The 19,513-nt window shown below is 42.0% G+C and overlaps 1 protein-coding gene across 1 annotated transcript in view; it reads left to right on the forward strand.

Moving 5' to 3' along the window:
• The first annotated feature begins 675 nt into the window (after positions 1–675).
• LOC145346841 (vesicle-associated membrane protein-associated protein A-like) overlaps positions 676–19,513 on the forward strand; it is a 103,149-nt gene continuing 84,311 nt past the window's right edge. The window contains exon 1 of the mRNA XM_080194664.1: positions 676–833. Coding sequence (XP_080050790.1) covers positions 776–833 — 58 coding nt within the window. The 5' untranslated portion in view covers positions 676–775. The remainder of the gene's footprint in view (positions 834–19,513) is intronic.

The raw sequence follows: 19,513 nt of genomic DNA on the forward strand, positions 1-19,513 counted from the left end.
CAATTTGAAAGACATGCTGGTTAGCTGCATTGGCCATGCTAAATTCTCCCTCAGGCTATCCGAACAGGCGCTGGATGGTGGTGACTAGGGGAATTTCATAGTAACTTCATTGCAGTGTTTATGTAAGCCTTACTTGTAACTAATAAATAAACTTTAAAAAACTCGATGGGCCGAATGACCTATTTCTTACACTGTAGGGTTTCAATGATTTCTATGAGTGTAAAATGAAAAGCTTCCACAGCATGTGTCTTTTTCTCAGCACTGCTCAACTTGTCAAACCTGCTGACAGCACCAGAGGCTGCAACTGCGCATGTGCGCAAAGTGCTGCCCCCTAGCGCTGCGGCACGAATAAACCCTGAGGTTCTCCGGCGACATGAAGACGGTGCGCTGCGCATGCGTCTGCTCACCGCGTCAAAAGGGCGAGCAGGAATCGCACGTCTGCGCATGCGTTTCCCCTCCCGAGGGTGGCTCAGCCGCACTCGCACCCACATTTCGTATGTACTGCGCACTCGCTTCCCTCCCGATTCCGGCTGAGCGCGCACGCACCCCACTTTGGCTGGCTTGGTGCGCATGCTCCCCTCGCCTTGTCGGCGGAGGACGGGCGCCCGCACGTTCCCCTTATTGGCGGTGCGCGCACGCTTTCTTCTGTCGGGTGCGCGCACGTTGACGTCCCGCAGAGGCCGAGCGAGTGGAGGAAGGGAAAAAAAAAGCCCCAGAGGATCGAGTGAGCGCCATCAGGCAGTGAAGTCTCTGAGTGTCACCCCCTTTCCCGACAATGGCCAGACTGGAGCAAGTCCTGATCCTCGATCCGCCCGTGGAGCTCAAATTCAAAGGTGACTGACTCGCGCTGGTACCCATTCCACCATCTAATGTATTAATTAATGTAATTTGGGATATATATATTAGATGTGTGAGCTGCCGGAGGTGCTGCTGCTGTTTTCCTACATTCTTCCGTTTTCCTCACGCGTCCCCCGGCTGTGTGTGGGGCCGCCGCCCTGGCAGCTTGTGTTTTTTTTGGGAGGGGGCGGTGTGTAGGGGGACATCCGCAGCTGGCCCCCGGAGTGGGGTGTCGGCGAAGGCCGCCGGGCTCTCCGGGAGTCACAGGCGCAGCCGCCATTTTGGTAGCTTGGCTCTAGGCCGCGGCTGGAGCCTCGGGTTGTCGTAGCGGCGGGCGGCGGCCGGGCTTTGTGGGTCGAGGGCGAAGGTGCCCGCCGAGTGGGGGTCGGCTCACACACGCACCCTTTCGCTATGTTTTCAGCTTTCCTTCCAAATCTATTCGGGGGGCAGTTGGTGTTAGTTTGCTGAGTGGGTCCCCCACGCCCCGGCCTTTTTTAAAAATATTTTTCTTTGCTGGTCCAGGAGGATCTGAGCTGGGGAACCGGCTTTTCGGGCTGAGGAAAGATGTCAAATGCTGTGCCGAACCCTTACCCCTCCCCCCAGTACACGGAATCCGGGGGTTGAATATATTCTCCTCTAAACTGCATCCTTCAGAGATGTAGCAATGGTAATCTATGTCAAGCAAAAGTCTTGCTTCAGTATGCGCAAATATTCACCTTAATTTAGAAACAAATCTCTCAAATTGCCATTTATAACAGGAAAACACCCCCCTCATCAACTGTATTTTTATTTGAGAGATAACAATAAATGACTTTCTTAGTATGTCATCTCTCTTCCCCACATAATTGCATAGCTTTGCTTAAAATGTTACTCAACGTTTTTTTACGAGTAGAAATTCTGATCGTTTCAGATACTCGTTTAAATATTCCTATTCATTTTTCACATTCTTTGATGTTGTAAATCTTGTTGAGACAGGAAGCTTTAAAAGCATTGGTAATTGGTATGGTTTTAATCTGTAGTCTTCCACTAGGGAATATTTATAGGAGATGCACGCTCAGTGCAGTGGATGGTCACATGAATTTAAAAAAATAATTAAGGTCATTAAAGCTAGATACAGTGCGTATCATAGATTCAGAGGGTTTTGAGAGGTCAGGGTAAAAATACTTCATTTAATAATTTATTTCCAAGTCCTGATGTCAAAATTAGCCCATGGGTGGTTGAGGAGGGGTAACTTGGTATGCCATGATCTCTTTGGCTCCCTAAGTACGATATTACCCTGCTAGTCTCTTTGACTCTTCACCATAGTACTGACTAGCTCCACCCAGAGTGCCAACGAGGCTGTTGGAACCACGACTGAGCTGCAATCTCTGCCCTTTGACACCAAGTGGATTATGTTTCTTAAGATCGTTAGCATGACATGATCTTGTGCGTTTTTTTCGCTAGACTTCATTCCAAAGAACTGATCCAATGAGTAATTTATGCTCGAGTTAATTGCTGATTCCAGATGACATTTAAGTTTGAGCTTTTAAAATTATGCTGCTAACTTGCAGACAAACATGCTATTGTTGAAAACTAAGGTGGCGTTTAGTAGTAAAGAAATTTCTTAGTGCCTCGTGAATAATGGCAAGGAGAAAAATCAGTCTCAATAATAAAGATGTTACATAAAGACTGCAGAACGGTCTTGATAAATTTGTACTTGATTTTCTAACTGCTACCTGAAATCATTTAGTAATGTTTTCTCCTCCCAATTGGTGAGATATTTGCTTTGTTTTCCTGAAACTTGGTTTACATTGTGATGAAATTGTCCAACCTTCAGCTTGCCAAAGTTTTGGGGGCTGCACTTTTGGTTATTTAAACAAAGAAACTGCAGTTTTAAATTAAATTTAGATTTGAATTATATTTTCTTATGTTTGAGTAAAGTTTACAATTTCATATCATTCCCCCCACTCTCCTGAAAATGTGCAGTTTCAACATTGATTTGATTGTAGGCTCTGCAACACGATGAGGAATGGGAAACTTTCACATATTTCTCCTCCCTCCCACCATCTGTGGAGGAGTTTGGAGTCTGGAATTAGCTTCCTTAGCCTGCTGCCTTGCTATAGCTCTCCTCACCTATTTCTTATCATATTTTGTCTTTTTAAAGGGATGGTACTAATTCTCCAGAGTCATGATTTCAAATCCCACCACATAAGCTGGATGAATTCAAATTCAATTAATTAATAAATCTGGAATAAAAAGGTAGTATCAGTAATGGTGAAATAATTGTATTGTCAAAAAAATCCATCTGGTTGACTAACGTCCTTCAGGGTAGCAATTTTCTTTTAATTAATTCATGGAATCTGGACATTGCTGGCTGGGTCAGCATTTATTGCTTATTCCTAATTGCCCTTGAACTGAGTAGCTTGTTAGGCCATTGTAAGAGTCAACTACATTGCAGTGGCTCGAGAATGCATGTAAGCCAGACTAAGTAAGGACAGTAGATTTCCCTCCCTGAAGGACATTAATGAACTAGATGGGTTTTTTCGACAATGGTTTCATGGTCATCAGTAGATTCTTAATTCCAGATATTTTTTGTTGAATTCAAATTCCACCATCTGTCGTGACTGGGTTCAAACCTGGGTCCCCAGAGTATTACCCTGCGTTTCTGGATTATTTGTTCAGTGACAATAGCCTACACAGAGTTCAGATCCATTACAATGTAGTTGATTCTTGACTGCCTTGTGAAGTAGCCTCGTCTGTCAAATCACAGTAGAAAACTGGGGAAAGATAAAACGATATGAACTGCCAGCACTGGTCTAGACACGAGAGATGACAAGGCCACACACTGCCTAGCTGACTGCAAAGTCCCCATAATAACATCTGGGGCTTTTATTAAAATTGGGAGAGCTGTCCTGCAAATTGAACAAATAATAGACTACTCAAACTCACAATCATATATTAGTCTATGTCCCAGGTTTCTCTATAGCATAACCAATATTGTCCCACTGATAGAACAGACTCGCCAAACCAAGAGCATTGGTATGCTGTTGACAGGGAGTTGCACTGGGAATTCTCAGTATGACTGGGCCCAGCGAAGTCTCATAGCATCAAGGCAAACATGGAAGGAAACCTTCCAGTTATCACCTACTGTCCTACTTTGATAAACTTGTATTCCTCTGTGTTCAACACCACTTGGAAAAAGTGCCGAGGTTAGTAAGGGCACAGAATGTTCCAAGGTGGGAAAATTCAATGCCCATCACCAAGAATGGCTTGGTAGCACCACTGTTAACCAAGCTGGCTGAGTCCCGCAAAATATATATACCAGAGGTGCCTGTGGCAGATTAAGAACACCAATAAGAGAAATAAGACCTAATTCTCACCATGTCTATCATTCAGATGCACTTGTCCATGATAACATTGGCTGGAGTGATGTCCAGTTTATTTGGAGATGAAGTCCCAACCTTTATCATCTTCAGTGGCATTTTCATCTTGCCAGAAGTGATGGAGGAGACATCACAAATAACCCGATCCACAACATTGGTGGCTGACAGCATGTCAGTGTAGGCTTTCCAACCATCTTCAGTCAGTAATGCTAAATGTGTGATCTGTCTTGGCCACCTCCTCCTGTGGTCCCCAGCATTACAGATTCATTTAATTTCATTTACAGTGTGTGTTATCAAGTAACAACTAACTGCCTGCAGCAATATTAATTCGTTCATGGGATGTGAGAGTCTGCCAAAGCCAGCATTTAACACTGCTACCCGATTACCTTTGAGAAGATAGATGTGAACCTCTAGAATAGCTGCAATCCTATTGCATGTGGATAGGCAACTTCAGTCTTGCCAATATTGAATTGAAGGATATTTCTGCTCATCCAGTAATAAATACTGGATAAGCATTCTGATTTTGCAACATGGGAGGAGTTGGGAGAGGTGGTAGTGAGGTAGAGCTGTGTTGTCAGTGGATCCTGTGCTTTTGGATGATGTTGCTGAAGATCAGTATGTAGATGAGAAATAGCAGCGGGGCAAGTAAGGATAGATTCTTGACTTGTATCAGAGGTAATGGGAACAGGAAGAAAAGCCAGGGCAATCACTGAGCTACGATTAGATAAGAAAGGATCCAGGTGAGAGTATATCAACCAGTTGAACAAAGTGGTGAAGCCTTGGAGGAAGGTGGTGTGGTAAATTGTCAAATTGTAGGTTGAGAAAGATGAGGCGGGATCATTTGCCTTGGTCACAGTCACATAGAATGTCATTTGTGATCTTGAGCCATTTTGACTCCTGTACTCTGGCAATGAAATTTGATTGTGGAATTAGCTTTATACATTTTATCACTATGACATTAAACAATCAAGAATGGAAGTAACATATCAGATGAATGTGCATTTAAATTAATCATGAGCTGCATTATGTCTCTGCCACAGGAAGTAGTTGAAACAAATAGTATCGATGCATTTAAATGCACGTGATGGATCAGGGAATTTTTTTCTTCTTTTATGGAATGTGGCCATTGCAGGTAAAGTCAGCATTTGTTGCTCATCCCTGATTGTTTGTGAACTGAGGACAGTCAACCACATTGCTGTGCCTGGGAGTCACATATAGGGCAGACCAGGTAGGGATGACGGATTCTTTTCCCTAAAGAACATTAGTGAATCGGATGACAGTTATCATGGTTATTATTACCGAGACTAGCTTTATATTCCAAATTTATTATTAATTGAATTAAGAATTTACCAGCTGCTGTTGTGGGTCCTTGGAGTTTTAGTCCGAGTCTCTGGATTACTATTCGAGTGATTTGTCACTATGCTGCAGTTCTCTTTCCCACCCCCCCTGCCCAAGGGTAACAATGATAGATTTAAATGAAAGAAGGGAGGAGGCGTGAGTGGGGACTGGTTAGACAAGTTCTTTTCTGAAATCAAACTTTAACTGTTGTTATTATGTAAACATTATTTAAAAAGTTACAGTTTGGTCATTGCATCTGTATGTAACTACGATTTTTGTACTGTTTGTACACTTGACCGTGGATAAGAAAATAAATAATGCACAGATTTCATCCTTGGTTTAAATTTCACCAAATCTGTCGAATCATCTGAAACTATTGCTAAATATGCAAACGTTACTTAATTCAAACAGCATTTTTCCAAAATGGTTTTAGACATGAATGATAGATCATAAATGCATAGGGCAGACATTTTTTTTCACTCCTTTTTAACATTAGTATATGTAGCTGTACATTCCAGACATGACTGTCACATGCATCTCTCTGGCTGCACCAATCAAATTGCCTATTCTTCCCTTTGGCTGTTGACTTCAGGTTAAAAACATTAATTTAAAAGATTGCATTTCTCAGGTAATATGGTTAACTTATAAAATTGTGTTTGGTGTGCGAGAAGCTTCATTAGTTTTACAATATGATGGCTTTGCATGTTTCTAAAGTTCAGGGTGCAGAGCTGCTATCAGCTAAAGTCAGTTTCTTGCTGAATTTCATCTTCCTGTGCAATCTTGCTTTTGCAAAGAGGTTGAAGAAAGTTTCAGTAAAATAACATGTCGTAATGGTGAGTGAATTTTCAGAGGAAGATGAAGTTCGGTTACAAAATGCCTTTTAACAGAAATTAAATCTGACTTGATCAATCAGTAAAATGAGTGGACTGATAAGATGTTATTTATGTTGCACATCCTTTGACTAAGCAATGCAATGGAAGATTGTATATAATTTGTTTTTTTGTGCTGTCTGCACCATTGCAAAAATGCAAATTGTGCACCAAAGTTTGCATTGGTGGTAGTACAATGAATGTTCACTAGATTGATTTCGGAAATAAGAGGGTTGTCCCAGATGAGAAGCTGACTAAATTGGATCTATGTTCACTGGAGTTTATAAGAATGAGAGGCTATCTAACTGAAATCTACAAGATTGTGAAGAGACTTGGTGGGGTAGGTACTGAGCAACTGTTCTCCTGATTGGAGAATCTAGGACAAAAGGAGCACAGTTTCAGGATATAAGGCTGATCGTTTAGGGCTGAGATGAGAAATTTTTTCACTTCATGGGTTGTGAATTTTTGGAATTCTTTACCTCAGAAGGTTGTGGGAGAGATCGTTGGATGTGCTTAAGACAGACAAATTTTTGAATGCTCAGAGAAAAGAGGGAGTGGACAGCAAAGTGGAGTTGAAGCCCAGGATCAGCCATGATATTGAATGATGGAGGAGGTGTGACAGGCCATAACTTTTCTTCTTCTCTGACAGCTGAGTAGGTCTTGGACTGAAATAAGGTAGCTTTGCTGATTTCTGCTTAGCAGCCTGCCCCTGCAAACACAGGAGTGTGTATAGTGCCTTTTTGCAGTCTCAAGATGACATGAAACCCTTTACAGCCATCGTTATACTTTTGAAGCGTAGTCACCATTTGGAATGTAAGAAATGCAGCAGCCAATTTGCAAAACAAGGCAAAAGGGAGAAACAGTGCATTTTAAAGGAGCTGTCGATCATCAGTTCTTCCTGTTTTACTTTAAGTAGTGTTGGAATTGCTGTATTAGGTTTTTAAAAAAAAATCCAGAGCAACAGTAGTTAACTTCCAACAGGCCTTAGAATTTGTTTTTTGGTGCATTTCCTCAAAGGAACTAATTGAAGAAGTACAAACTCAATTGTTTCCTTTGATCCTGCTGAGTCTCTACAAGAACAGGTTTAAAAAATAATGCCACTTTTTCTCTAGACAACATTTTTCAAGGTCCAATGCTGCCTTTATACTCATTAAGAAAAGGTTACCAAAATATAAAAACTCAATTATTATAACATAACCTGAGAAGACTAATCAGCATCTCAAGTCTGTTCTACCATTCAGTCACATCACAAGTTACGTAACCACTATTTGTATTTATACAGCACTTTTAATGTTGTAACATGTTCTTGGTGCTTTGCGTAAACATTATTGAATAGTGTTAGGTCAGCTAGGGTCACAGTAATATTAGGCTAGGCAACCATGAGCTTGGTCAAAGACTTCTATGGGGAGTCTTAAAGGAGAGAAGGGAGTTTGAAAACCTGAGACAGTTACCAGAGAGAGTAATGGAATTGGTGGCAGGGAAGCTTTTGTCATCTTGATACTTAATTGGAGAAAATTACTGTTCATCCAGTACTTAACTGTTGTCAGACAATTTTGTGAACAGAGTGTTGAAGTGGAGGAGAGCTGGATATACGTGTGGAAACTGAAGCTATGATTATGGATTATTGGTCAAGGATAGCATGCAAATGACAGATGGAAGGGGTAAAGGATAGATTCCTGTTTGGGACAAGGGAGATAACAGTACCCAAGTGAGAAAATCCATTGCACGGCAATCTCAGGCTGCAACAGGATAGATATGAACGAAACCAAACCAGTACGGTCCCACGTGGCTGGATGATGGTGAGGGACCTTAGAGTTGTATTTCATGATTAATTATGTCAGAGACTGCAGGTCAAGGAAATTGAGGGGTAGATTGCCATTGTCACTGTGATGTCCTTTCTTACTTTGGAAAGATCCCTTTCCTACTCGGATGAAAATCTGATTGGAGGGATTCAAACCTGGGAGTCCTTGGAACCCAACGTAGGGTTGGGTTTTGAGCAAAGGGGTATTGTGGTAGACTTGTTTGAAGATGTCCAAGCTGTAAGCAATTTCATCACCTACTGTGGATCCTGCTATGTTGGTTGTTGTGAGTTTGACGTGGATGGTCCTTGAATTACGCTGAACCAAATTTCAGTGCTTACCTCCATTTGGACGCCATATTTTCCCACGAGAGGCTTTTAATGACTGTAATGCTGGCTGACATGAGAGTCAGGATAAGAAGTTAAGTAGTCAGATATTTGTGGAAGTCAGGTGTAGAGAACAAGAGGTCATGGATGGGGGCGGAGTGGGGGGAGGAAGAGAGACGGGCAGGGAATGAGAGATGTCAGTTCTGGTTTGGGCATGGGCCAAACTTTCGAGGAATTTGGCCTCTAAGGAAGGGAAGCAGCAGAGCAACTGACTGGATGGCCTCTGTTCTGTCTTAACTGCAAAATGTGTGAAGGTGAACTCAGGGCAGTTACTGTTGGAGGTAAATGAGGTAGGTAAGGGTGGTTTAGGAAGATCAGGAGAAGCTGAGTTTTTTTTTACCTTCCTGGATGATCTTTGAAAAGGGGCAGCCTTAATGATGCAGAACATTTCCCAATAATGCTTTGAAGTGATCTAACCTTATTTGGTGGTGAATGGTTAAACTTGCATCTATTGGACTGAAGAGTTGAAGGGTCTACTTGGCAGTGATTTGGATGGGAAAGAGTTAGGGATCAGAATTAAAAGTTGGTGGAGAGAGTGTGATTTAACAATCCATGGTTGCTAAGCTGCCAAAATAAGTTGAAGGCCACAAGTTAGATAGTTGGGAAATGAAGCAGAGTGGTATGTGACTTGAGAGTTTTTTTCAGGGTTAGGCACAGCAAGAAATGGACTTGGGAATGTAGGTGGAGTGCGGTGCAAGGAAATTATTAGAGATTGCGCTGAGTGATAGGAAAATGCATTGAAGTTCAGTTCATGTCAATTGTATTCATAAAACGTAGGTAGAGTAAAATGTAAACAAATGGTCCTTGACGCCTTTATTAGTGTCAGAAGTAGGATTACAATGAAGTCACTGTGAAAATCCCGTAGTCACCACACTCTGGCATGTGTTTGGATACACTGAGAGATGATTGGCCGATGCACCTAACCATCATGTCTTTTGGGCTGTGGGAGGAAACCAGAGCACTGGAGAAAACCAATGCAGGCATGGGGAGAACGTGCAAACTCCGCACAGAGTGACCCAAGTTGGGAATTGAACCTGGGTTCCTAGTGCTGTGAGGCAGCAGTGCTAACTAAGGTGCTGCCCACGGGCCGAATGCAACAAGGTCAAATGAAACATGCAAATTACATATTTAAACTAGAATGTCTTTTGGTAAAGTTGAGGTGGATCAGAACCACAATATCTGGGTTGCAACTGGGGTTTTGCATGCAATTATCAAGCTGTTGGTGGAGTCTTAAATACTGAAAGCAGTAACCCCCTTAATTATAATCCAAGGCTCATAAGCAGTGTGACGCCATGGAGCACATTTTGTGTTTGACTTAACTGAATTGGCACTTGGTATTGTAATTGGGCTAATTCTAAAGATAGTGCAAGTAATTGTAGTTCTTTAATCCAAAAGTTTGAACTCTGTTAATTAAATTTAGATTAAACAGAAGTGATTATGCAAGAATTGTTTCTCCATGTTGTGAAACTTGCTCCCTTAATACAGCTGGTGGTTGGTCCTTTGTGGAACAAAGAAACAAGGGGCAGCCAAGATTGGTAGGAGTTGTTTATAGGCCTCTAAACTGTAGTGGTAAGCTGGGCACAGCATCAATCAGGGCATTAGAGTTGCCTGAAACATGGGAAATACAATAATAATGGGCAACTTCAGTTTGCATCTAGATTGGGTAAACCTAATTAGCACTAATGCTGTGGAGGATGAATTCCTGGACTGTTTGAGATGGAGCAGTATGCTAAAGAACCAGTTAGGGATCAGGCAATTTTAGATGTACTATTACGTAATGAGAAAAGGCTAATTAATAACGTTGCTGTAAAGGAGTCTTTAGGAAATAGCACCCCATAATCTGATAGAATTTTACAATGGGTTTGAAAGTGATATAGTTCACTGAGAGTAGCGTCTTAAATCTGAAAATAAACTATGAAAATATGAGGATGAAATTGGCTATGAACTGAGAAAATATTAAAATATTTGACAATAGCCGGGCAATGGCTAGTATTCAAATATATATTACATAGTCTACAACAATATAAAGGTGAATCAACTGTAGGTTAATTTAAAGATATGAGATCAAAGTGGATTTATTAGGTTGCCAGAAAAGGTAGTAAACTTAAAGGTTGGGAGCAATATAGAATCCAGCAAAGGAGGACCAAGAAATTGATCAAGAAAGGGAATGTAAATGCAAGCTAGTGAGAAACATGAAAGCAGACTGAAAAAGCTGCTTTAGTCGTGTGAAGAGGAAAATATTAATAAGAACAAATGTGAATCTGTAATAGGTGGACACAGAAGAATTTGTAATGGACAATAGGGAAATAGCAGAGGAGCTAAACATTTACTTGTTTGTCTTCAGGAGTGAAGGTACAGAACACTTCCAGAAATACCAGGGAACCAAGGGATTGTGAAAATGAAGAACTGGAAGAAATTAGTATTAATAAAGAGATAGTAATTGAACAATTAATTAGATTGAAGGTTTGTCAATACTCGGAACCTGATGTGCTTCATCCCACAGAGTTGAAGGAGGTGGCTGTAGAGATAGTGGATTTATTCGTGGTTCAAAATTCTATAGATTCTGGAAAGTAGAAAATGTAACCCCATTTTAAGAAGAGAGGGTGAGAAAATGGAGAGCAACAAACCTGTTAGTTTGATGTAGCTGGGAAAATGTTAGAATCTATTATGAAGGATGTGATAACAGGACACTTGGAAAATAATATAATTAGGTGGAGTCAATTGATTTATGAAATGGAAATCATATTTGACAGACCTATTGGGGTGTTTTGAGGATGTTTTCAGTAGCATAGATACCAACACTCATGGTGTATTTTGATTCTCAGAGGGCTTTTGATAAGGTCCCTCACAGGAGGTTAGTAAATAAAGTTAGAGCACGTGGGATTGGGAGTATTTTAGGGATATGAATCATAGAATCCTACAGTACAGCAGGAGGCCATTTGGCCCATCAAGTCTGCACTGACCACAATGCCTGTCGCTCCACTCCCACAATGCAACACATCTACCCTGCTAATCCCTCTGACACTAGGGTCAATTTAGCATGGTTAATCAACCTAAACAGCACATCTTTGGACTGTGGGAGGAAACCGGAGCACCTGGAGGAAACCCACATAGACATGGGGAGAACATGCAGACTCCGCACAGTGATCTGAGACCAGAATTGAACCTGCCACTGAGGCAGCAGTACCAACCACTGTGCCACCATGACTCCCCTGGACCAAGAATTGGTTAGCAGACAGAACAGAATAAACAGGTTATTCTCAGGATGGCATGCTGTTACTAGTGGATTGCCACAAGGATCAGTACTGGGCCCACAGCTGTTCACATTCTGTATAAAGGATTTGAATGAAACTGCAATACTTCCAGATTTGTTGGTGACAAAGTTAGGTGGGAATGTTAAGTTGTGATGAAGATGCAAGGAGGCTTCAGAGGGAATAGGACGGGCTAAGTGAATGGTCAAGAACATGGCAGATGGAATTTAATATGAGTAAATGTGAAGTTATCCACTTTGGTAGAAAAAAACAGGCAAAAAACTTCTTGAATGGTTGGAAAATTTTGATTTCCAAAGGGACCTGGGTGTCCTTGTTCAGGACTAACTAAAAGCTAACGTACAGATACAGAAGACAATTGAGAAGTCAAATGCCATGTTTGCTTTCTCACAAACGGATTTGAGTTCAGGGGCAAAGCTGCCTTGCTGCAATTATATGGAGTCTTTGTGAGGCCACACATGGAGTATTCTGTGCAATTTTGGTCTCTTTAAGGCAGGATATACTTGCCATGGAGGGAATGTAACAGAAGTTCAGTAGACTAATCCCTGAGATGATAGGTTTGTTTTTTGTGGCGAGTTTAAGGAAGCTGGGCCTGTATCCTCTAGAGTTTCAAATAATCAGAGATGTTCCCATTGAAACTTACACAGTTCTTACAGGGTGTGACAGGATAGATATCAGCAGGAATTTTCCCCTGGTTGCAGAGTCCAAAACTAGGACATGCAGCCTCAGAATAAGAACAGGTAATTTTGGACTGAGATAAGAGAGAATTTCTTTATTCTGAGGGATTTTTAGGATTTTCTACCCCAGAAGGCTGTGGAAGCTCAATCATTAAGTCTGTTCAATGCACAAACTGATAAGATTTATGGATACTAATGACGTCAAGGGAAATGGGGATAATGCAGGAAAGTGTGTTGAGGTGGATGATCATCCATGATCTAATTGAATGGTAGAGAAAGTTAAATGGGCTGAATGACCAACTCCTGCTCCTAAGGTCTTGTGCCCTGAAATCCTGCAACAACGTAAGTGGTATATGGTTGTTACTTTAAAGCACATGGTGACTTCTTTTTGGGCGCTGGATCTTTTTGATGCTGAAATCTTTGTCCTGCACTTACCTTGAACGTTTTGGTGCCAAGGACAGCTATTACAACAGGTGACCTCTTCTTTGTCAGGGACAGCACAGCTCGTATAGAAATGTAAATAGTTGCTTTGGTGATGTGGCATGTGGCCAGAAAAATGGCAGCTGGCTCAATTAGCAGCTGCTTGTGCTGCTGCACCAGTTCAGCTTCCTCCAGAACAGCAGGAGACAAAAACTTTTGAGGTAATTTTCTGTGCTGGCATTGCAGTAATTGCAGTATGATTAATTCTAACAAAAGTCAAGGACGCATGTGTTGTTTTAATGTCTGAATGTGACATTACAATAAAGGGTTGACTCATGATCAGGAATAAGATCAACCTCAAATGATATTTGAGTGGAAAATTTGGTTTGACCGCAATGTTTAGAGGTACCAATGCCCATAATTAATTTTACTTGATAAAATATATTGTTGATTCTGTTTTTCTTTTCTATTGGACTGTGCCCTTCGGTAAGAATCACTTACATACTAGTAACCATAACTTCTTTGCACCCCAGTATTATTCTTGGCACGTTTGTGAACTAGTTATCTAGAGATTGAGGACAGTGCTCTCGGGGCTTAGGTTCAAATCACACCAAGGCAGGTGGTGAAATTTGAATTCAATAACAATCTGGAATTAAAGTCTGATGACCATGAAAAATCTCATCTGGTTCGCTCAATACTTTAGGGAAGAAAATCTGGCCTGGCCTATGTAGATCTGGATCACTCCAGATCTACAGCAATGTGGTTGACTCTTAAATGATCTTGAAAGTGGCCATTCACTAGAAGGGCCAGCAGGGATGGGCAAGAAATGTTGACCACGCTAGAGATGCTCATGAATAAATTAATTAAAAAAGTAGCTGCTTAGAAAACACAGCATCATAGTAATTGCATGCTCCTTTGTGGCTTGGTCAGTGGCAACAGGTTTGTAGGGATCGTTGAAAATTAAGTATCTATTATTGTATTGCTGTTTTCTTTTATTGCTAGGAGCCAAAAGCAAAACCTGAGATTTAGTTTTGGAAGCCATTGTTTAATTTCACATAGAAAATGCATGCTGATTGAAAATTACAAAGATACAGAGTTCAGCTTACATCATGGTCTGTCAATATGAAGTGTGAATATTTTTAAACAGTGAGCCGCCAGGTCTTCCTACCTTGTAGAACATTGGTTGTTTCTCCTTTTGGGTCATGCAGGCATTTTTACTCTTGCTCTTTTATTTGGATATTGGCCACACTACTCTGTGTGCATTACATGAACGAATGAACAATTTGTGACATAAAGTTTCAGTGATGGACCCAGTTGATAACTTGTATTGGGTATGTTGAGTGGCAAGGTCTGCAACACATTACAGGCCACAAGATGAAGGCATATAAAATCACCAGCACCGAAAGCATCCTCCCCAATGAACTCAACACACTATGCCCATTTTGAGCAAGAGGTCAGCGAGAGCATGCCCTGTACCCCAGAAACCTTGAATGAACGTGTGTCCAAGGCCACCATTGTAGACGTCAGAGCAGCCTTCTCGAAAGTCAGCCCACGGAAAGTGATTGCACTTCCAGGTTTCTCACCTGAGCCACTCAGGCCCTGTGTGGACCAGTTGGTGGGGCTATTCCGAGACATCTTCAACTTCTCCTTACACCGATCTGAGGTCCCTATCTGCTTCAAGAGGATGACCAGTATCCCAGTACCAAAGAGAAGCCAGGCAGTGTGCCTTAATAACTGTTGTCTGGTGGCTCTGACATCCATCATTATGAAGTGCTTAGTCATTGGCATGAATCAATTCTAGTCTCCCAATTTGCCTGAATTCACTGCGTTTGCCCGCCAGCATAACAGGTCCACAGCAGATGCCATGTCCCTTGCCCTGCACTCAATCCTGAAACACCTAGACAACAAAGTCACTTATGTCAGACTTTTTTATTGACTACAGCTCAGCCTTCAAACCATTATTACTATGAAACCCATCTTCAAACTCCGTGGCCTGGGACTCGGCTCCTCCCTCTGTGACTGGATCCATGACTTTCTAACCCACAGACTGCAGTCAGTAAGGATAGGTAATAACACCACCTCCATGATCATCCTCAGCGCTGGTGCCCTACAAGGCTGTGTCATCAGCCTCTTATTATACTCTTTATACACCTATGACTGTGGCCAAATTCTCCTTCAACTTGATTTTCAAGTTTACTGATGATACCTGCTAGGTGGTGGAAGCAGATATGGTAGTGACTTTTAAGGGGCGTCGAGACAATACATGATTAGGATGTGAATAGCAGGATATGGTCCCCTGAAGGGTAGGGGGTTTTAGTTCAGTCGGACAGCATGGTCGGTGCAGGCTTGGAGGGCTGAAGGGTCTATTCTTGTGCTGTAATTTTCTTTGTTTTTTAATACCACCATTGTGGATCAAATCCCAAACAATGATGAGATGGAGTACAGGAAAGAGAGAATCCGATGAGTTGGTGTGACGTCAATAATCTGTCCCTGAATGTTAACAAAACGAAGGAGACAGTCATTGACTTCAGGAAGCGTAGTGGAGGCATGCCCTTGTCTACATCAACAGGGCTGAAGTGGAAATGGTCGAGAGCTCCAAGTTTCTAGGGGTCCAGGTCACCAACAACCTGTCCTGGTCCCTGCATAATGATGCTATAGTTAAGAAAGAGGGGGAAGGGAGGGTTGAGAAAGCCCAGCAGCAGCTCTACTTTCTTAGGAGGCTAAGGAAATTTGGCATGTCTGCTACAAGTCTCACCAACTTTCACAAATGCACCATAGAAAGCATTCTTTCTGGTTGTATCACAGCTTAGTATGGCTTCTGCTCTGTCCAAGACTGCAAGAAACTACAAAAGGTCGTGAATAAAGCCCAGTCTGTCAGACAAACCAGCCTCCCATCCATTGACTCTGCCTACACTTCTCAGAAAAGCAGGCAGCATAATCAAAGACCCCACGCACCCCGGACATACTGTGTTCTATCTTCTTCCGTCGGGAAAGAGAGAGAAAAGTCTGAGGTCACGTACCAACCGACTCAAGAACACTTTCCGTGCTACCATCAGACTTTTGAATGGACGTATCTCCTGTTAAGTTGATCTTTCTCTACACCCTAGCTATGACTGTAACACTACTTTTTGCACACTCCCCTTTCCTTCTCTGTGGACAGTATGCTTTGTCTGTATAATGCGCAAGAAACAATACTTTTCACTGTATATTAACACGTGACAATAATAAATCAGTTCACATTACCCTATGTGCTGTGTGAAAAATCTTATTTAAATTTGTGTGCTTGGTTTAGTATCAATGTGCATTTTGAGTGTTACTAATTCATGGTCCAAAGTTGTATCATCTGTAAGAATCAGATTCTCACCATGTGTTACAAAGGCTCTTTATAAGCACATAAACAGCCACTTAGCTTGAATTGACTGTGCCATTGTGATACTTCTCATAAACCTCTTCCTACCTTCTTTCAATAACCCTATCAGCATAGCTTTCTGTTCTCCCTTGTAGGCTTGACTAGCTTCCCTTTAAATGCATCTATGGTATTTGCCTTGTGGCAGCGTACAGTATTATCACTTTTAAAGCCACCTTTGCCACCTGTTGCAGTTCCTGTGCGACGGAGAGTGTTCTGGAATTTGACCCAGTCACGTTAAAGGAAAGGCAATACACTTCCAAATCAGGTTGATGAGTAGCTTGGAGAGAAACTTGTTCCCAGGTGCCTGCTGCCCTTTTTCTACCAGATAATAGATCATTGCTTTGCGAGATGCTGTTGAAGTTTTGCTGAGTTGCTGTAGTGTAGTGCAGACTGCAGTAGTGGTGTGCCAGTGATTAAGATGGTAGATGGGATGTTCATCAAACAGGCTGCTTTGTCTAGGATGGTGATTGTTTCTTCAATGCTGTTGGAGTTCCTGTCATCCAGGAAAGCTGAAAGTATTACATTGTACTCCTGATTTGTTCCTTTTAGATCGTGAAAGGCTTTGGAAGTTGAGTGGTGAGGCGCTTTCTATATAACGCCCAGCATCTGACCTGCTCTACTTATGTAGTCACTATTTATGGCACTGATTCAATTAAGTTTCTGGTCAACAGTGACAGCACCCACCCCACCCCAACCCCCCCTCAGCATTTATAATGTTGATGAATGTCAGGAAGTGACAGTTGGAAACACAGCCATTGGAGCTGACTATGGTCTGGCTTTTGTTTGGTGTGAATGCTCCTTGTCAAGTAGGCCTGATTTCTTTCTGAAGAACTGCAGATGAACAGAACATTGGTCATCAGTGATCATCCCACTTATGGTCAAAGGAAGGTCATTTGATGAAGTAGCTGAAGGTGGCTGGGCCTAGGATACTAATCTAAGCTGAGGAACTCCTGCAACAACATCCTTGGCTGAGATGATTGGCCTGCAATAACCACCGCCTTTAGCTTGTGACTCACCGTAAGTTACTGTGAGAGCTAGGAGCCGGAGTTGACAGTTTAGTTCTTAGCTTTATCTGCCATTTAATATGGTCATGGTTGATCTTATCTTGGTGTCTCAACTCCACATACCTGCCCGTTCGCCACAGCCCTTTAAATCCTTACTAATTAAAATCTGTCCACCTCTTAAATTTACTCACTGTCCTGGCATCCACCATGTGCTGGGGTAGTCATAGGGGAGAATAACTGTTGATGGAAGTTAAAATTGCAGAGAGAGGCTCCCAGTGAAAGACCAAGCTAGGAGGTTGGGATCTGGTGAAGTTGACTAATGAGAAGCCAGGTATCTGAAGGAATCCTAAGATTGGTGACTTCTCAATACAGTCTGTGAAGCAGTAGTGTTCTCTTTGCCTGGCTGGGGACTTGAGCAATTGTGTGGAAACTTGAATGCATGGGGCAGTTCAGATCAGAGTAATGTGAGAGATTGAAATCTTAGAGGATCCTTGATGAAGGCATCTGAGACAAAGCGTTGTTTGGGAGTAGATTTTCTGGTGTCTTTTTCAAGAATGGAGTTTGGGAACACTTATGTGGAAAACGAGAGTTCCAGTGAGACCAGTTGTCTTGCAGTGTGACCAAACTTGGTTTCAAAGTGTGGGTGTGTCTGACTTGCACAGGACTCTATAGTATACTTTGTAACTTGTGTCGTCCTTAGAAATCTGTGTACACCTGTGAAGATATATCTGGGTGAAGGAGTATTGTATTATAGCCTATCTTTGAATGATTAATATTTGCTTTATTCTTTTGTTAAAAGCTAATCGGCTGTCCTGTGAATCATTAAAAAAAAATTTACAATCTAGCGATCCAGGGTTCCGTTGTGGAGTCTTGGGACTCTCACTGTCCAGCAGTAACATCAGCTGGGACCATAACACACATTGGAGGGTATCCTTGGTGTGAAGGTAGGGTTTTGTCTTCAAGGATTGTGATGTGATCATTCCTTCCAATACCATCACAAATGTATAATTTGTGGCAGGAATTGGCTGAGGGCAAGGCCATCGAGTTTTTCTTCCTTTTTTTTCCGCTTGCTCTCTACCTGTTGCAGGCCCAGTCTGGTGGTTGTGTTCTTAAGATGCATCCAGTTTGATCAATAGAGCTGCTCTTGATGAGTTGACTGTGTGTCCTTGCTTCCCTTAACGTTTCTTCCAAGTGGTGTTCAACATTTTATTGCAGGCTTATGAATTAATTGAGTGAAGTCTATCAACTGCCCTGGTGAGAGTGATTTGAGCTCATGTCACTAGAGCATTCTCCTGAGATCTCCAATCTACTAGTAAGGGAAGGAGGGGTGGGCAGTTTCACGGTCATCAGTAGATTCTCCATTCATGATTATTTTTTATTGCTTTCAAATTCTGCCATCTACCGTGGTAGATTTGAACCCGGGTCATCAGAACATTAGCTGAGTTTCTGGATTAATGGTCTAGCAATAATACCACTAGGCCATTGCCTGTGATATAACAGATACATTAGACCTGGAAATTAAGCATCATGGGACACAATAGATTTAGCAATTGTAGAAGAAATGGGGAGGTAGAGTAACTGTACCCATTAAAGATCCAGAATGGCAGTAGAAAGAAGTGACACAGCTATCAATAAGACAGAACTAAAATTGATGCGAATAGGAATAAAAAAATCTCTCAATTGGGGGGGGGGGTCTACAGCCCGTCTAAAGAAGGATGTGGGGTTGAAATATGTAAACAAGTTGCGGAAATAAATTGAAAAAAAAAAGGCTGATTTCAACTAGGCCAAAATTAATTGGCTAGTAGTGATATGTCAAGGGGACATAGGGATGGAGTTCCTACAATGAGTACAGAGCTCATTCCTAACTGAGTATGCCGGGAGTCTGGCATGGAAGGACTTGCTGTTGAATTTGCAATTGAGGAACAAAATGGAGCAGATAAGCGATGTCCAAAGATGTACTGATCAGCTTGGTGGATTAATTGTGGTAAGTGTGTGGGCTTACGGTAGAAGGATGGGATGGGGGTTTTGGCTTGTATCTTCTTTCACAGAGTCATACAGCAGAGAAATGAGTCCTTTGGCCCACCATGTATCTGCTGACCATCAAATACCAATCTGTACTAATCCCATTTACCAACACTATGTC

The sequence above is a fragment of the Carcharhinus amblyrhynchos genome, chromosome 8, assembly GCF_965287045.1.
Source record: "Carcharhinus amblyrhynchos chromosome 8, sCarAmb.v2.hapA, whole genome shotgun sequence".
NCBI classification, from domain to species: Eukaryota; Metazoa; Chordata; class Chondrichthyes; order Carcharhiniformes; family Carcharhinidae; genus Carcharhinus; species Carcharhinus amblyrhynchos.